The 18082-nt window shown below is 38.7% G+C and overlaps 2 protein-coding genes across 4 annotated transcripts in view; one reads left to right on the forward strand and one right to left on the reverse strand.

The window, feature by feature from the left end:
- The window catches only part of PCM1 (pericentriolar material 1), a 40538-nt gene extending 35069 nt beyond the window's left edge, over window positions 1–5469 (forward strand). For all 3 annotated transcript variants that reach the window (XM_062492817.1, XM_062492818.1, XM_062492819.1), the window contains 7 exons: window positions 101–239; window positions 921–1066; window positions 1975–2050; window positions 3021–3271; window positions 3504–3596; window positions 3711–3834; window positions 4996–5469. In XM_062492817.1, coding sequence (XP_062348801.1) covers window positions 101–239; window positions 921–1066; window positions 1975–2050; window positions 3021–3271; window positions 3504–3596; window positions 3711–3834; window positions 4996–5021 — 855 coding nt within the window. In that variant the 3' untranslated portion in view covers window positions 5022–5469. The remainder of the gene's footprint in view (window positions 1–100; window positions 240–920; window positions 1067–1974; window positions 2051–3020; window positions 3272–3503; window positions 3597–3710; window positions 3835–4995) is intronic.
- A 2596-nt stretch (window positions 5470–8065) lies between these two features.
- Window positions 8066–11475, reverse strand: LOC134044355 (general transcription factor IIE subunit 1-like). Its single transcript, XM_062493543.1, has 4 exons — window positions 11031–11475; window positions 9579–9780; window positions 8849–9063; window positions 8066–8460 (listed from the first exon to the last, which is right to left on the reverse strand). The coding sequence occupies exons 1-4, from the start codon at window positions 11473–11475 to the stop codon at window positions 8066–8068; spliced, it is 1257 nt and encodes a 418-aa protein (XP_062349527.1).
- Window positions 11476–18082: the final 6607 nt, after the last annotated feature.

Genomic DNA, 18082 nt, shown 5'->3' on the forward strand with positions numbered 1-18082 from the left:
GTAGATACTTTTAACTTTTGAGAAAGAGCTCCTTTATGCAGAAACCTTAGTGTAGTCTTCAGATAAACATGAAATTGCACAGTATTCCATGTTTTCCTAGGACAAGGATGAGACTGAAACCACTAAACAAGTACTGGACTCAGAAGTGTGTGCTGGTAACGGGGTGCCTGAAAGTATTAGATCTGATGCATCTGATCAAGAGGAAGATGAGGAAAGTGAAAGAGGTCCAGTGGCAATAAGTAAGGCACTTTTATATAGTTCATTATTCAGTGCTTCCACTGTAGTTTTGACCAGCTAATTTTACAAGATTTGCATGAAGTAGTGCTGTTTGACACCTTCTCTCGCAGATTTTAGTCAGTCCTTTCTCAGTGAAAGTTTTGCAGTACTGTAGTTCCTAGTGTTATATTAAGGGTTAAATATTCCAATTAGAGGAGCTCATTTTTTTTGCAATCAGTAGATCTGTAAAAATATATTAGAAACAGATTCATTAAGTTATATAGCCTGTCTCAGCTTAACTCCAAGTTTCTCAGCCTTTAACCTGAGTGATGCGAAAGCTGTGCAAATTCTATGCAGTTTTCATTTAAGTAATGTGGCTTTTTAAAATGGGGTTTTACTTTAAAGTAAAGCTTGCATAGATTTATTTATTTTGTTCCTTTTTTTTTTGGTCTTACACCAACTACTTCTGACTTGGATTCCTTTACCATTTACATTCTTTGTATCAACTTGTTTAATAACTTTGACATTTCACACTAATACAGGGGTGTTTGTTCATAATATAGCTGATATGAAACATACAGATCTTTGAAAGTTAAGTCGTTACTGTATCTTAAAGAATGTTTTGAAGTAAGGGGTGTCATTGCATTAAATTCTCCAGCAGGATTTGTCAGTTCAAAGGTGGCTCTACATTGATTTGCCTTTAGGTTTATCAAAGGCAGAAACCCAAGCTCTGACTAACTATGGCAGTGGAGAAGATGAGAATGAAGATGAAGAAATAGAATTTGAGGAAGGACCTGTTGATGTGCAAACATCACTACAAGCCAGCAGTGAAACAACTGAAAATGAACAGGTACCGTCAAAATTGTAAAAGCAGAAAAAACCTGTTCTGCAGTGCACAGGTTTTCAGTACATATTTATATGTACTTCATTTTTTCTTGTTGCAATGTTTTCATACTGTTGAAAGTAAAAGAACAATACAAGAAATTGTGTGATAACCAGTAGCTGTTACATGGAAAATATAGCATTCCTCACCTAAATTTATTACAGCTGATGCCAAAGTGGATGAATTGACAGAGACAAAACTAATGTTTACATCTGCTATGAGAGAGGAAAAAATGTTAAGCTGCAAGTGAGAAGTTAAACTTTCAAAAAAGCAGAATTTTAAACCTTTAAGTAGTTCTGCTTGCTGAGATCAAGTTCTAATTGGGAATAATTCACTCTTGTATTCTAGCATGTCTTTTGTTTGTCTTCCCTCCCTTTTGTAATATTTTTTTCTGGAACAATGGTGAGATGTTATTGGGTATGATTGTAATTTCACTGTTAGTTTTCTTCAAAACATTTAAATATGTGTGACCTGGTTTTGGAGAATTGTCAGTTCTTTACATATTAAATAAGACTGGCAATCTGTTGAAACTTCGGTTTGCTCAACAGGTATTAACATTAGGCAAGGATGTAACTGTAACATTTTTCTTTAAAGGCTAAAACAGTAGATCTTTTAAGTGCAGCCAAAGAGTTTATCTGGGAACTACTGCAGTAAAAAGAAAATGTTCAGATAAAACATACCTATCAGTGCTAATGATTTTGTAAACTGTTGCTGACTAGCTGGCAAATAGGAACTTGCTGTCTTTATTTCAAACTAATGAAAAGACAAATTCATGAAGCAAGTGAACAATGTCTTTCTAGTTAGTAAATTAGCCAATAATCTATGAAGCTGATTAGTAAAATTTTGTTCTAACTCATTTTTACTCTCCCCAATAGACTTCAAACCAAGAGTTGAGTAAGGCAAAAAGCAGTGAGATTTTGTCTTCTGAACAAGAATCTGTTAATGTTAAAGGTAAGCCCTGTATGGAGTAACTGAGAGATTATACACTTCCATATGAATTTGCATATGGTGAGAATTGTCTTGGACAGTGCCTGCAATACATGTAATTAAGAGAATGATGATCAAATGTAGTGGACTGTCTTTTTCATGGAACTGTATCAGTTGCCTGGATGTACCTGTGTTGATATTGACACAATAATAAATCCTTTTAAAGAAGAAACATGGAATAATCTTACTTAGGTAGATGTCATTTTGATGCTTGATGTGAGCAAAAATTTTAGCTGATTGTTGAAGCTCTTGGCACACAACTGTATCAGAATTGATGTGTGTTACAGTGTTTTGATGTTTAGATTTGTCTTGTACTTGTTTTTTCTGCTACTACCATTTTACTAGTTATTGAAATTACCTCATATTTTTTTTCTGTGAGTAATGTAACTGATTAAGCATGAAGAAATTGTTTTCCATTGAAAGAAGGGAGCATTACTGGGTTGTGTGAATGTTATTTCTAGTGTAACTGTTGGTACTACCACCTTCCCTGGGTTTTTCTGTTGCAAACACTAGTTTTGTTCTTGTGCTTTTTTTGTAGACTAATAATCAATATTAGAGTGGCAAAATATTGAAGAATTTACTGTTTTGTATTACATCTCCTCATATCTAGAGTGAATATTTTACAGTAGGTCATTTAGTTCTGCAAGTAGTTTTCTCTGGGTTTTTCGAAACTTTTTTGAGTCAGAAATCAAATTGCATACTCTCATGGGATAAATTGATAATACTTAAGTGTGTAAGGATACAAATAACTGATGTTTCACTTCCGTTGGCTTTGTATTGCTCTAAGAGGCTATTATTCACTTTCATTGCTCACTTGTAGCTTTGGATCGTAATTTTTAAAAGAATAATAATAATATGGCATTTTTTTTGTTATGTTCAGAAGATTTTCCTATCTCTGCTCTCTACTAGTTAAAATGCAATTCTGTGGTTTTAGGTGAACAAGATGTGGCTGCGGTTGTGCCTCATTACCTCAGTGTCATGGAGAATACACCAGCTTTAACAGTCGTTACCCCAGAATCCTTTGTAACAGCCACTGTGAAAACTGAAGGATCAAGCTCTTCTTCAGCAGTGAATGAAACTCAAACACAGGATACCATGTGTGCAGAAAACAAATCTGGTGCAAGTTCTGAAAGCTCCATGGCTGGCAGCCCTGATACAGAGTCACCTGTGCTAGTGAACGAATATGTGTGTATATTTTAGTTAAGATGCATCCAAGAGAAATTACAAGCTTTTTTCTATTTCAGTGTTATTTTTTGGTTTGCAGTCTTTTTTTCCATCTGCAAATTTGGGTGGTTTTTTTTTTGTTTCCATCTACAGATTTGATATGTACATTAGGCTTTTTTATGTACTTTAATAGTTTTGGAGTGAAAAGAGAACAAAATAGCACTTCTTAAATAACCACAGTTTTTATTAACAGGAACCTGGTTCTGGAAATGTAAGTCAAAAATCTGATGAAGACGACTTTGTGAAAGTTGAAGACTTGCCCCTCAAACTTGCTGTGTATTCAGAGGTATTTTGCTATTATTTGTGGGATTATTGTCTAGAAATGCATACCCTAAATGTCTCTGTTAACCATCAGTAAGAATTATCCAGAATTTTAAGATTTGCTTTTTCTGTTACAAAGGCAGATTTAATGAAGAAAATGGAAACAGAGGCCCAAACAAAGACCTTGTCTGATGAATTACTGGGTGGAAGTGGAGCTCAAGATCAAGAATTAGCAGGAGATGGCCAAACATTGAAGGAACCTGGTAATTATTTTCTATATTCTGCACACATATTAGGAAAACACTCTGGAATGCTAGAATTTAAATATCATTGACTGAAGTAAGCAGTTACTGTGGTGCTGTAAAAATATTGGGCTTTATTATCATGCATTTGAAAATGTCATATTGATATGAAGGGATTTTATCTTGCTGCCCATCTCCCTTCTGTATGCTTTTTTAGATTCTGTAGCTGATAGTCATAAAAATTAGCATATTTAAAGTGCATGTCACAACATAATGGTTTTGAAACTTATCCAGAGCAGTATTTTTTTCTTGTTACACAAGCTTGGGTTTAATAATACTGTAAATTATAATTCCTATTATCTGATTTAATAGTACTCAGTATAATTTCCTGACAGACTGCTTAGTGCTTCTGTGATAGAAACATCCAAGAGACTTTTCAGAATAGCAAAACATCTCCTCAGGGCAAAAGAAATTATTTTTCATATTAAGTATACCATGTGGTAGAAAAAAAGTTCCACTGTGTATGATAGCAATAAATGTTTTCACTTTCATGAAATATTTTTTATGCAGATACAAAAACTTAATGATAATGCAGGTCACAGAAAAAAATCCTGTTTTTTTTTTCTATAATATTGTGACAAAATTACAGTATTTAAGACTATTATTTTATTGTTTGACTTGTAATTCATCAGTGGAGTGTACAGTAATGGCATATATATAAAGGCATGGACTGGGTATTCTGAAAGTAGCAGTTTTCTGCTAGTTTGCCTCCTTCCAATTCCTCAAACAGTATAAGCTGATGAACCTATTTAATGCATTTGCAGTGATTTGCATAGATTTTTTTCCTGAACAAAGTGTGAGGGAAGGTGCATCTTTCCTTCCATTTTGGTCACTGCCTGTCAGCATTCTGCTTGTCACACTCTGCCAGCACAAGCCTGTTGTGCCCATTTGGATACTGATGCCCAGGCCTGCTGTGGGAAGAGTCTGACCAGGAATGCCATGCCATACTAAAGCTGGAGCTAGCTCTAAGCTCTTCTTAAGCTGTGTATGGGGGATGGCTGCAGCTGTTCAAGTAAATCGTGGCTGAAAATGCTTGTGAGGATAAAAGAGCAGTTGAAATGTGATCATGAGCGGTTTGCTGCCTTGTAAATGTTAGACAATGATTTTATTCTTATTTTACAGAAACTTTTGGAGCTCAAAATGCATAAGAATAACCTGAAGATGTCTGTATTCATAAATTCTACATACACAAATGCATACAGAAGATCAACACTAATTTCCCAGAATTTTGGAAGTGTATAAAAATGTAAAATTTTTAACACGCTGCCTCTTAGGATAGGTATGTGGTCTTCTGCCTGTGGCAGTTTAAACAGCTGGAATTGAATCCACTTCTATTCAGTTTTGCTGCAGTGTTCTTCTTCTGTCCTAATTTTTTATTTTTTATTGTGACTTGTTTGGTAATTTTAAAATTGTTCAAAATGGTAGTTTTAAATAAAGTTTGGACTTGTCTGTAAGTTTTCTCTTTTGAAAAATTTTCTTTGGCTTACAAACTGGTATGCTGAGTTTGTTGCTGGAAGTTAATTGACTTGTTGGCATGCTTATAACAGTTTGCTCTTCTCTTACAAGAAACACTGCTAATTTTCCTGGGACAATAAATTCTCCACGTTTCTTGCATCATCTTGAAATACAAGGTATAGACACAGTACATACCTACATGTTGTCTTTATAGCCCCTAAAGGCTTGTCTGTTACAGAAAAGTTCCTGTTCATGGCCTGTGGAATTCCATTTCATCATCACATTTATCTGAGGTGAAGTTAATACCTCACGTTTGTAGATAACTGCAGAAACCACTGTGTTTTTCTGCTTTTGCAGAATCCTTTTGATGTTCAAAGGATTAAATCTGTCTGAAAATGTTAGTGTCTTTTCATAGCTAACACCTAAAGTTGCTGCAATTGAATGTCTGGAGAATCTGTTCTAAAGTGTTTGACTTTGTAATGAAATTTAGGAAACTACAATTAAAGTTAATGTTTTTAAGAAACATTTGAAGTCAGCACCTCATGGAGTCAAATGATAAAGGTGGAATTAGAATTACAGAAAAGTAGATTGGGAAAACATACTGTTTTTCAGGTCAGAGTTGCTAATACCACCAAGTCATAAAACTGAGCTACAAGAAGCTTATTCAGCAGATCCTGTTTACATTAAACACAAGGCTTTTCTGAAAGTAATTAAAAAGTACTGGTCATCTTTAATTCAGGATTGTGTTGCTTCTGAAGTTAGTATGATAATATGGCTATATACTATGGGAGACAGTATAGTGATGGTGAAGCCTAAATATACTTGAAGTTTAAATAAAATGAGAGTGTAATTCTTCTGTGATTTTTTTTTTTTCTAGTTTGGAGTACCTCTAGGTTTTATGAATGAATTTTGAATTGGCAGATTATAGTCACTTGCCTCTCATTTCCTAGGATGAAAGTAGATTAGCAAAAGGTTTGAAGATAGTTTGGTTACTCTGCAGGTTTATAAACTGGTGCTACTACTGTAGACAGAATAAACTTTGGTCCTCAGAATGGTAAAGAAATATGTTGTGAGAAAGGCAAACCTGTGAACCTGAAACAATCAAAGTTCTAATTACTAATTTAGCACAAGAATCACTCAGACCTATAATAGGATATTATTTATAAACTAGAGTGAGATTACGTATGCACATTGGAAATAAGTCTAGTTTATATGTTGAATCATTAAATTCTGAGATCAAGAAAACCTAAGCACACCCCATTCCTGAATTCTTGCCCTGGAATGGTGGGTTTAACTCTAGCCAGCAACTGAGCATCAAGCAGCTGGTTGCTTTCTCATCAACCGGTGGGATCAGAGAGAGAAGTGGAAGAGGGAAAACAAAGTAATTTGGATTTGAAAAAAAGATTAATAGGTAAAGCAAGAGCTACACATGCAAGCAAAGCAAAATGGCAAGCAGGTGTTCAGCCATCTCCAGGAAGACAGGGCTCCATGGTGAATAGACTTGGAAAGACAAATGCTATTACTCCACCAGTCCCCTGTTCCTTCTTTGAGCTCCATATGCTGAGCATGATGCCCTATGGTGTGGAGTAGACTTTTGGTCAGTTTGGGGCAGCTGTCCTTGGCTGTGTCCCCTCCTAACTGCATCACCAGCCTTCTCACCAGGGGGAGCATGGGGTGATTAGCAAGAAAGTCTGGACTCTCTACAAGTGCTGCTCAGCAGTTATGAAAACATCTCTGTGTCATTGACACTTATTTCCAGCACAGATTCCAAACAGAGATCTTTGCCCAAGTGGCTTTTGATAATCTCACTGGTGGGTGACTACCTCTCTGGGCAACCTCTGCCCGTGCTTGTCACCCCTATAGTGAAATATGTTTCCTAACATTCAGGGGGAACCTCCTGTGTTTTGCTTTGTGCCCTTCTAGTCTGTTTTCATTATCTCTTGCTCAAGTAGTGGAACTGCTGAAGAAGTTAAAAACTCTCATGCCTAGTGCCAGTCTTTCTCATGTCGTTAATTTCAAGAATTTGTTTCTTGCTTAAAAAGAACACTGGGGAATATGGGAATGAGATGGAAGAAGCAGAGTCTTGTGCTTCATACATTGCTTGCTCCCTCACTGTCTGGACCAAAATGAAATGTTGCATATTACTGTCCAATGCCCCCGCTCAAGACAGTTCTGTAATGCCCTGTGTACAAAGAATTGGAAAAACTATTCTCAGGATGAAAGCTCAGAGCCCAGTTGCTTCTCCTCTGTTGTTAATGCAATTTAGTAACAGCTCTGCCCTTAGGAGGAGGTTGTTGTGTGACACCTGTTCTTTACTGTTGTACAGTGAGTTACCTAATGAACCAGTGGAAAACACATAGGGAATGAAACCAAGTCATACTGGGTTTAGACTCTGTCACTACTGGAAGTAACTTACTTCTGGGAGGAAGGTGGAAAAATTATTTCTTACTATAGATTGCATCACTGCTTTTCAAATATTATTTTAATCAGATCAAAATGTATCCTGCAATGATTCATGCTCCAAAACTAATTACATCATCCACAAAGTCTAAGCATTGCAACAACAAACAACACTTGCTTTGGCTGCAATGATAATATTTGAACTGTAGTTACCTACTACAGGATTACCATCTTGCTTAAGAGCAAGTTCAAACAAAACCTTTCAGTGGTAAACTTAGAAGAACATAAGTCAGAAGCCTTCATCTATTCTATAGAAGGTTGGCTATTCCTACAGTAGTTACTCAAAGACAGACTGGAACATTTCTTGTCCTACTTTTATATAAGCGTCTCTCTCTTCATTTGTCATGAGAGACACAAGCTCTGGGTTTTCACTAACTTCACCATATGAACAGGGCTGGCCAGCCACCATTAAAATAGGACCCAGAGTTTCCTGTTCCTCCTCTTGTTCAAAGTTGCTGCCAGCTACTTGCATTTCTGCTCCTCTTGAGTGCTTGGCACTCTCTTCAAACTCACTGTTATCACTCTGTGATCCATGGAGTTTCCTTTTGACAATAGGAGCCTGGTCTGTGCTAGATGATGACTTGGATTCATGGATCAGAAGAGTCTTGATTATTTCATTATCAGTGACAGTTTCTTTAACATTTTTTTCAGTTTCTTCAGAAGTGTTTACTCCTATTACACAACACTAAGTGTTAGAGGGATCAATCACAGTTACCACAGGCATCCTACCTAGATGATTTTTTTCTACTCTGCATCTTTTTTACCCACAATAGAATTCTCTTGAAAAGTACAGACATTTCTGAGAGCTTTCCACTGTAAAGATTACCACTAAAATTACTGCATGGCTAAAGCCAGAAGTTTCAGGACCCACCTGACCTCTGGCTTTAGGAATGTAACTTCAATCAGTCTTAAAATTAGATTTTGGAAACTAAGGTCTGATAACCACTAACACAGAATTGAAACACTGTCTTCCAAACCAAGCTCACTACATTTTCAGTGGGAAAGCTGTATTTAACTGCGCTAAGGCTGCTGAATTAATTTGTGAATTCAGTAAACTTACCAATACTATTATTGGTAGCTGTTGCTGCTCCTTCCATAGTCCTCTGTGACAACCAGATAGGTTGCTTTTCAGTTGCTTTTTTCTTCTCTTGCTTTGAGTTTTGGATATCAATAGTTAAGTTTTGGGCATATGTAAGGCCAAAAGCAGAACTGTGTGCCCATTTCTCAGGGGGGCTGCAGGATTCCAGCACACTTGAGCCTGATGTCAGATCAGAGTTGAATGAGTTCTCGAATTTTGAAGAGGTAGAATTCAGGCAAGAACCCCTTCCAGTTCCCATTAAAAAGAAACAACAATATCACAAACAAGCCAACCCCAAAAACATGTCAGCAGACTATCTTTAACAATCACTCTAATAATTTAGATTCCCTTTTACCTCTCTCAGAGGCAAGTGGTTCTGAACCATTGGTTCTTGCAAGGTCACTTCAGTAGTGCATCTCCAGATGAAACACACTTGATAGAGAAATGTTACTTTCTTATAGAAAGGGCTATGAACATTAGCTGAACGTGTAATATGGGAAATAAATTACTTACTAAAATGTATCAAAAAACTAAAAAGTTATAGCAATGATTTAGGATGCCTTAGATATTACAGACTTCATTAAACAGCAGACTGTACTGAACAAAGCAGAATGGAGTACATAGGCTGCAAGTTCAGTATTCCAGAGATTTTACAACTGTAAAATTGTTGGGGGATTTGCATTGAACATAAGTTCTAGGATGGTGTTCATACCTTTCTGATAATTCTGGTACTTCTGTTGGCTGAGGCTCCAGCAAGTCATAGGGCAGCACAATATCCTCAGTCTCACGCAGCAGCATAAAGACAGGCTCAATCTGCTCATTGAACTTTGCCAGCAAGGTTCGAGCGTCGTGCTTTGGAAATGCTGAGCCATCTTCCTCTACTTCAGTGTTGCAGTAAGTGCAGCGGAAGGTCTCTGCAACATTTTGCAAAGTGGGAACATTCATGTTCATAGAATGCAAAAAGATCAACAGTACCTTGTTAAGCAGTCTGCAGCCTGGATACTTGCCCAGACATTCTGACTTTATCCATTTGTTCACATTAAGTAGGGGAATTCAATTCTACAGGCAAACTTGAGACAGACTGGTATTATACACTTGTTATGCAAGTGACAAATGTCTCAGGAGAGAAATTTAAACTGGATAGATGTGTACTACCATCAACTTATTTTCTTCTTCTCCAGACTCATCTTCTCAGTTCTTAACGTAAGTAAAGACATTTTCAAGCATAAGTAATATCTGGTTGTTCCAGAGTCTGAGTCAAGACATATGCTAAAACCCCATATTTATATCTTTAGGAAAACAAACAAAACTTCAGGCTTATTCTGTGAAAATATATCACCAGCCTCAACATTTGCTTTTCAGTAACTTGAGAGTCCCTTCATTTGGAAGAAAGGGGTGATTCTGCTAACTGGAAGAACACAAATTTCACCACTGGAATTTAGGTTAATCACATATAAAGCTCATTCTGCCTGGCTCTGGCATCCTTTGCAGATCCCATGACCCAGACATCAGAGCAGTAGCTGTGCTCTGAGTAAAGTACTGCACTATGATGCCATTTTGACTCATTTCAAAATAACTCTATTTATTTATTCTGATTTTAGAGAAGAAAAATCCACAAGCTCTGACACTACTTCTGCTGTGGATGTGTTGTGTTGACCTGTGAGGAGCCTGAACTTCCCAGCCCAGGAGTGACAGAACAGCTCTGCTCTGGTACCACTGAGCTGCAAGATGCTTATTACAGTAGGTGACTGCCAAAAATTTTACCCATCTTGTCCAACTCTTCTTTGAAAGACTGACCACAAAAATGGATTACCTAAGAGATTCAAAACAAAGACAGTACTGTGTTCGTATTTCCATATGAGGAAGTGAGACTCACAAGACTTGGATGAGTTAAGATTACTCAACCAGGTTCAAAGCAAAGCTGAGGCCTGAATCTGGTTCTCAACACCAGCTCAGACATTCGGGATTAATCTTCCTCTTGTTCAGCCTGTGGTATAGAGGCAGTACTTCTCTTACCCTTACCTCCCTGTTCCAAACCCTTGTCCACCAGCAAACAAGAAGCATATTCTAACAAATACGCTTTTATTGCAAAATTCACTTAGGAAGCAATTTTGTCTTATCAGGGTTATTCTTTAACAGCAAATAAGCAATATAAATAACACACCTGTAAATGCATCAAAGAGCTGATTGACTTCAAGGTCCGTGTACGTGCTAGAGCAAGATGGACATTTAAAAGAGGATCTGGTAGTTGAATCTCGCTCATCCGCTTCTATTTTCCGGCGTACCTGATCCAGTTTGTATTTTATCACATCCACCAGCACCTTGTAATTGATGTAATAGTAATTGTGCCTCATGCTCTTCCCATTAGGCCCCGTTTCGACTCGCATCCGCAGCTTCACCAGCTTGTCCGCCTTCAGCATGTTGAGGGCAGCGCGCAGCTGCTTACGCTCGTACTTGAGCAGCTGTAACAAGTCATCCTCTTTCACACAGGGGTAGCGGATCAGCACATCCAGGGCCAGGGAACACTCCACACCATAGAAACCACGCACTATGTATTTGGCCAGGCGCTTTAGGGCTGCTGGCACCTCACTGGGAGCGTTTTGCTCCATCAGGAGCTGAACCACTGTCAGTGGAGAAGTGCTGTACAACAAAGACAAGGGAGGTGAGCTGTAGCAAACCCTTCTTAGCCCTCACTGGCTGGTGTGAAACAGGTCATTTGCTGTGCTGCACTTCTGCAAGAGTCTTCACTGAACAGAGGAATCTAGAATCCTTAAACTGCATTTGGGATGGGAAAGGTATTAATAGGCATCAGGAATGATCTAATCTTGAAGTATAATGGTTACACCTGAAATATTAGTATCCTCTTGTGTAATAATCAACAGAAGATATCTAGGGAAATGTGTTACAGAAAATTCATAATCCTCCCAGAAGACAGCACATTTAACTTGCATGTCTAGGTCTGCCTACTTGCATTCACTCCCAGCTAGGTAAGAGCAGAAGTAAAAGAAATGCCTTCAAAAATAAAGCTCTGGACAAGAAATCTTAGTTGAAACTGTATCTGCCTTAGTGGCAAAGCCACAAGAAGCATTTGAGCACCTCTTCACACATGCTTTGCAGTATTTCTGCTGGCTGCTGTGATCAAAAATTTTGCAAAGCTGGGGCACAGGATGCTCCAAGTTATCTGGCCCTCATTCAGCACAGGTTATTTGGGGTAGCACATTTTATCTCTCAGTGCTCTTCTCCTCTAGAAGTAGGACTTCTGGCCATATTCCTAATCTCATTAATGAGAAAGTAACTCATTTTAATCAGTGTAACTGTTCTAACCATTTCTTATTTGTAAGGAAGGAAAACAAAAAAAAATGTAAGGTAATCTTCTACAAAGATAAATCCCAATTCCCTTTTTTGAGGTGTGTTAAAATCCTACAGTAGTGTTTGACACTGCTGCATCTAGCCAGATTACTTTGCAGTGAGCCATGCAATGCACAGCCAGAGTGGTGGTGTAGCCACTGCATCAAGAGCTGAGCTGGTAGAGGGTGGCATGTTATGACACACTACATCCAGCCCTGGCACCTACTGCAAAGAGTGGCAAAGCTCCAGCCCAGGTAACTGCATATTGCTATCAGAGCTTCCAGGGAACTTTTGTCAGAAATCCTTTAGTTAAACCAACAAAGCCACTTGCACTAGCCTAGTACTTGGGCCATAATTAAATTTGTACTTCACACAGTGCACCTTATGGAAAACAAAGGCAGTGGAAAACTGCTGGTCTGAGTCTGGAAATCCTAAAGGTGATAGTATCACACTGACCTAAATTTCCTACAGGAAAGGGGAAGGAACGCTGAAATTGGCTGCCCAGGAAAGTGGTTGAGTCTCTGTACTTGAACAGGACAAGAGCTGGAGCAGACTGACCTGGCTTTGAGAGTTGTTTTGCCATGTGCAAGGGACCAGATGGCCTCCAGATCCTCCTCCTAACCTAAATTCTTCTGTTCCAAGAGAGTTAAAGTTAGCAAAAGTAAGGAGTGAAGCTTTGGCAATGTCACTCTGCTCCTTTACAATTTTTCTCAGACTAAGAGCAGCATTTCCATGCTTTCCTACAAAAGCCTTCGTGAATAAGCACTTTTAAAAAAAATGCTGGTTTTGTTTTGTTGTTATTATTATTTTTATGTTATTCTTTCACTTCTCCTTTGCCCTCATCCTCAAAAGGGGCATAACAGATTTAATGCACAGAAAAAAATATGCTAACATATACTTCTTTCTGGCCTAATTTTGAACTTTTTTGTGTACAGTGCTTTACAGTTAGCAGTAAGGAAAGAATAGACAATGTCCTCAGCCAGTTCCAGAGAAGAATAGCATGGCTTTGGGCTTCTTCAGGGAGGTGCTCTGGAGAGCTCTGAGCCTTGTCCTTCCACACTGGGCAGAGTCCACAGAATGGAGGCACTACAGCCTCCAGGACAGGCCCAAAGGAAAGCAGCCACCATGGAATTCTGTAACCCAGCCCAGCCCCACTGAGGAACACCAAGGGCAACTCCAGCATCCCTATCAAAGAGTTACCACTCATGTGCATTGGTGTGGGATACAACTCAGAAAGGGGCCAGGTGCCTTCTGCCTTCTGTGTCATATGACCCCCAGTTGGATTGTGGCAGTATTAAACCAACGAGCAAGACTGTTTCTTCATCTAGTTCTTGGCAAATATGTCAGTACAGCTCTCATTACTCTTTTTTCTTACCCTAACTCAAATACAGAATGAAATTATTTCAAAGGGAGTGTGATAAGCAGGTAACATGGTTAGGGAAGAAGCAGGACCTGAACTGTAAGCAGGAGGTTTGCTGACCTATCAGTTCTCTGGATGACTCCTTATCTCAGACTGGCACTGCCTACTTGCACCTCTAAAGCAAGCACTACTCTGAAGTGTTTCTGAACACTTTGATATTGAAAGCTTGTCAGGTACAGACTTACAATCAAGTAAAGTAGTCATGGAAAGAAAAAAAAGAACAACCAAACAAACAGAAACCCCTCAAACTCCAGAAAACCCCACCACATTCGTACACAGAGCCTAACCTTCCTCCCTGCCATACCTAAACACATACTCTAAATATCATTAACATAATCCAAGATACAAGTGAGCAGTTCTTTCTCAAAAACAAATCCATAGAACCCTCTTTCCATTTGCAGGGGAATTTAAAACATGCAAGCCTTTGGTTCAAAAGAAAATGAAATGGCTTTCTTATACAAAAACGACTGAATTTGACCTGAATAAGAGACACTCATGGAAAAAACAACCCCCATCAAGAAATCTTCCTTTAGGCTACAAAACAATCAAAATCGTAGCTGAGCTACAGTCTGTGTTAAGGAGACAGGTATTCTGCTACTCACATTGATTTCTCTCCCCTTTTCTTTCCCCCAGCTGATAGCATGGATGGACAAGATATTTTAAAAATCAGGGTTTAAATTTGCACTTCCTCTGCTTTTAAAATATTGTTATGAGGGTAGGAGATACCTTCTTATTGCACTGATTATTTTTAAAGTTATTCAGTAACTTAGATGTTTGAGCAGCCCTTCTGCTTATAGCTTATATGGAGCCATTCCCATAAGCAGAAACTACATTTAGGATCCCCTTTTTGCTGTGGGAAACCTAGAGTTGCTTGTGCCAGCAGGCAACTATTAAAAGCAGGATTTCAAGTCAAGAGTCATCATATAGAGCAAGTTCTGCAAGATTTCTCTGGAGCCAGTTGCTTAATTTTTTTTTTTGTTTTACCTGACAAGGAAAGACAAACTTAAAAGGCAATTTACAATTTAAAAGACACTAAACCAGAAAGATTCGGTAGGATTTTCTCAGACTTCATATAACCCTATCACTTGCAAGTCAGTTAAAAACCTTATTATTACCTCTCTTGTATAGGCAGAAAACTTCAGGCTGATGTAGAGAAATTGCTCCTTTCCTAAGAGCTCAAAGCAACTGCAAAACAAGCTTAAGTATTTCCCAGCCTTTTCCTAGACCTATCTGTGATAAGCCCTAATCATCACCCAGCTGGTGCAAGAGTCCCCAAATCACAATTCATTAGCAGCTGAATGAGTTCAGCCTTATATAGGTTGTGTCATGGTGAAGTTATAAATCTTATTGCTCAATGAAATCCACCTACAACCGGCAAGGACTGAAAATGTGACTGCAATCTTTGATTAGTGTTTTCATTAGCATAACTTTAGAAGACTAACAGTAATGTCATCATTAACTACTTCTGTTGTTGTTGTGAACCACGTATTTAGGATAGGTAATTTGCATAATTTGTTTAGAAGCCTTCAGAACCAAACCAATCTGGAAATTTTAATGTCTTAAAGGAAAAACTGGAATGTTTACTAGTTCCCATATTTTTACTTATTAATCCTATTAGGTGGTTTATGTCTTGAAAAGGAAAAAGAGAGCAATTGTTATACAAAACAAAAGTTATAAAGTTTTAGATACTATAAACAAAATTATAGATACTATTTTATGGATTAGCCATCTCTGTTTAAAAACAATGTTGAAATAAGGTTGCCAGACATTGTACTGTACAGAGCTAAAATGCTGAATTCTATTAGGATTGTGACCATTACATTTCATCTCAAATCTGTGCCTCTTTCAGGATTTTTTTTTTTTTAATATATATACACAGTGGAGGCTAATGTTTTGTAGTGATGCGACTTACATTTCCACTGTACGTGTTGCAGCATGTATTGTGCTTCTGCTATAGCTCTTTGTTGCTGGATTTCTGACTCCCTGACTTACCAGGCACGTGGGTCCACCGAGGACTCAAGGTGTGGGTGTTTGTCTGCATAGGACAGACTGTGGGATGGCATCTGTAATGTCACTACAGGAGGTAGTGGCTCTGAGAATTGGTGGATACCAGAAAAAATCCTCTTCACATTTTAACACTTGCAAGCAGGAATTTAGATTCAAAAATTTCAAAGGTTTGAGACTGCTTTTTAGAAAGTGCAAGAAGAGGTGATCATAAAAAATAAAAATCTCTGAGATTAGCTCTGGTCTTGCTTGCAGTTTATAGTAACAGAGATTGGTTTCATCCCTTATGCTGAGAAAAATTCTGCTACTGCGCTTTTTTTTTTTTCATTAAAAAGAATCCACTTGGCAGATACTCAGAGATGAGAAGTATATTTGGCATAAATCTTCAACTGCAAATGCAGAATGTCCACAGGGTAAAATGTAAGAGATATGTCTCATTCCATACAGTGGTTCTTGAGCATGCTCCTTTGCTGTCATGTTGCACTAGAAATGCAGGGGAGCAAGACTGCTTGCTGCTACCTGTTGGAATTAGTCTGTGGGAAACATTTACAATAAAGAATTCCTGTGGGTTTCCTTGCCCAGTGGTTTGAACAGGGAAAGTGTCGTGTAACCTCAGTGCTGTTATTCCTGTTACAGCCCTCAGCCTGCATGTGGAAGTGTAGAACCAGATGACAACAAAACAGCTTTCTAAATTAAGGAGAGGGATGATGTGGCTGGCAACACTGCTTTCAGAAACAGGAAATGGCAGGCACCTGTCATGCTGTGGCTGACAACTCCTTTGGCAAGGACAGCTAACCCCCATGTAGCAGACAGCTGCTTGCTCAGCTCTGCACACTCAGAGTCAAGCCAAAAAAAGAAAAAAGAAAGTGCAGTCTGAGAAGGTATTTCAGACTGCAGGTAGCCCTGGCACCAAGGACCGTGGGAAGCAGGATTTGTGCTGGTATGTTGTTGTGATGTTGTGTAACACAGACATTATTGAAAGTGGGAGCTTGAGACGGGGATAGGCAAAGTCACTTGGCTTCCTTTCAAACCCATTTGGGTGGCTGGGATGTTTATCTAGAATGTTATGGGCATGCACTGCACTTGCAGGCTACTTGATAGAAAGGAGTAATAACTGAGCACTCTCTGGAGGAAAAAATAGAGTCCAATCAGAGGTTGGAGGAGAAAATAAGTGGGCTGCTGCTTTGGGGGGCAAAGGTATAGGGAAGGTCTGCAGAAAGCAAATGTGGTATGCTTGAGCCATTGGCAGAGTAGAGGCTGGTGCAGATGGCATGGTGGGAGGTTGTGGTGCACACCTTGAGTAAATGGGATCTGTGTCAAGTTCCTTTATTGTCTCTCTTTCTCACACAGGCACATGGAAGCCACAATCTCCTATATCTTTCATTCTCCTCATCAATTAATACCAGCCCTTAGTTTAAAAAATAAAATCTTGACCTGTCTAGCTCAGACAACTCAAGCACTAGAAAATAAGAAAACACCAGAATCATAGTAAGTACCTGTATGTAACCTGCTGCCCTGAGCTCACAGGGCTCTTAACCATAGTCACATCTCTCCTCTTTTCCCTGCACTGGCCCTTTCACAGAGTCAATGCCTCAGCCAAGCATGGAGGTCCAGCACATGTTCAGCATGGAGGGTGTGGCTCTGAGCCCTGCTTATTTTGTGAACCATCCAAACCTTGCACTGAAGTGATTTGGTTTTATCAGTTTTCCTATGGTACTCTCCCTTCTGTGACCCTTGAAGGCTTGCTGGGATCAAACTAAATCAACTTTCTTTGACAGCTTTAGACTTTTTTCATTTGTTTATCTTCCTGATAATGAGAAAAGTAAGGGAATATTGTGCCTGTGTTACATCTGGAGCTCTGACACACAGAGTTTGAAATTGAGACTGCTGGATAGTTTTGAGAGCCTGAACTGAGATGTAAAAAAATAGGATTCACTTTACAGTACTTTATAGGATTGCAGTATAGTTGCATCTTAATTGCCTTTGTGATCAGTTCTTCCAAAATACAACCCCTGGTATGACAGAGTGGGTAGCACTAGACACCATAGCCTACTGCCTTGTGCAGCACCTGGCAGAACTGGGGTGGTGAGACTTTAGTGAACCCAATAAGTACTGGGATGTGTCTGGTCTGTAACATCATCCCTCCTCTCCTCTTGCAGGAGAAATGTCTTGAAAACTGGAACAGGTTTCTCCTTTGTTACGTTGTTCTCATTCTTTACAGGTACACAGCCCATCCTATGCAGTGAGTGAAACAAGGGATCTCTGTAAAGGGAATTTTGAGATCATACAAAGAGACTGTATCTGATTCAAAAACAAGGGGGAATGAATGGCTTCTATGCTTCTAGCCACTTCACAGCCTGAGTATACTTGTAATGCAACTTATCTTGATTTTAAATTGGAAGAACAGTTGTTTTGAGATAATATGCATTTTTAATTTCAATATT

This window comes from Cinclus cinclus, chromosome 5 (genome assembly GCF_963662255.1).
Source record: "Cinclus cinclus chromosome 5, bCinCin1.1, whole genome shotgun sequence".
NCBI classification, from domain to species: Eukaryota; Metazoa; Chordata; class Aves; order Passeriformes; family Cinclidae; genus Cinclus; species Cinclus cinclus.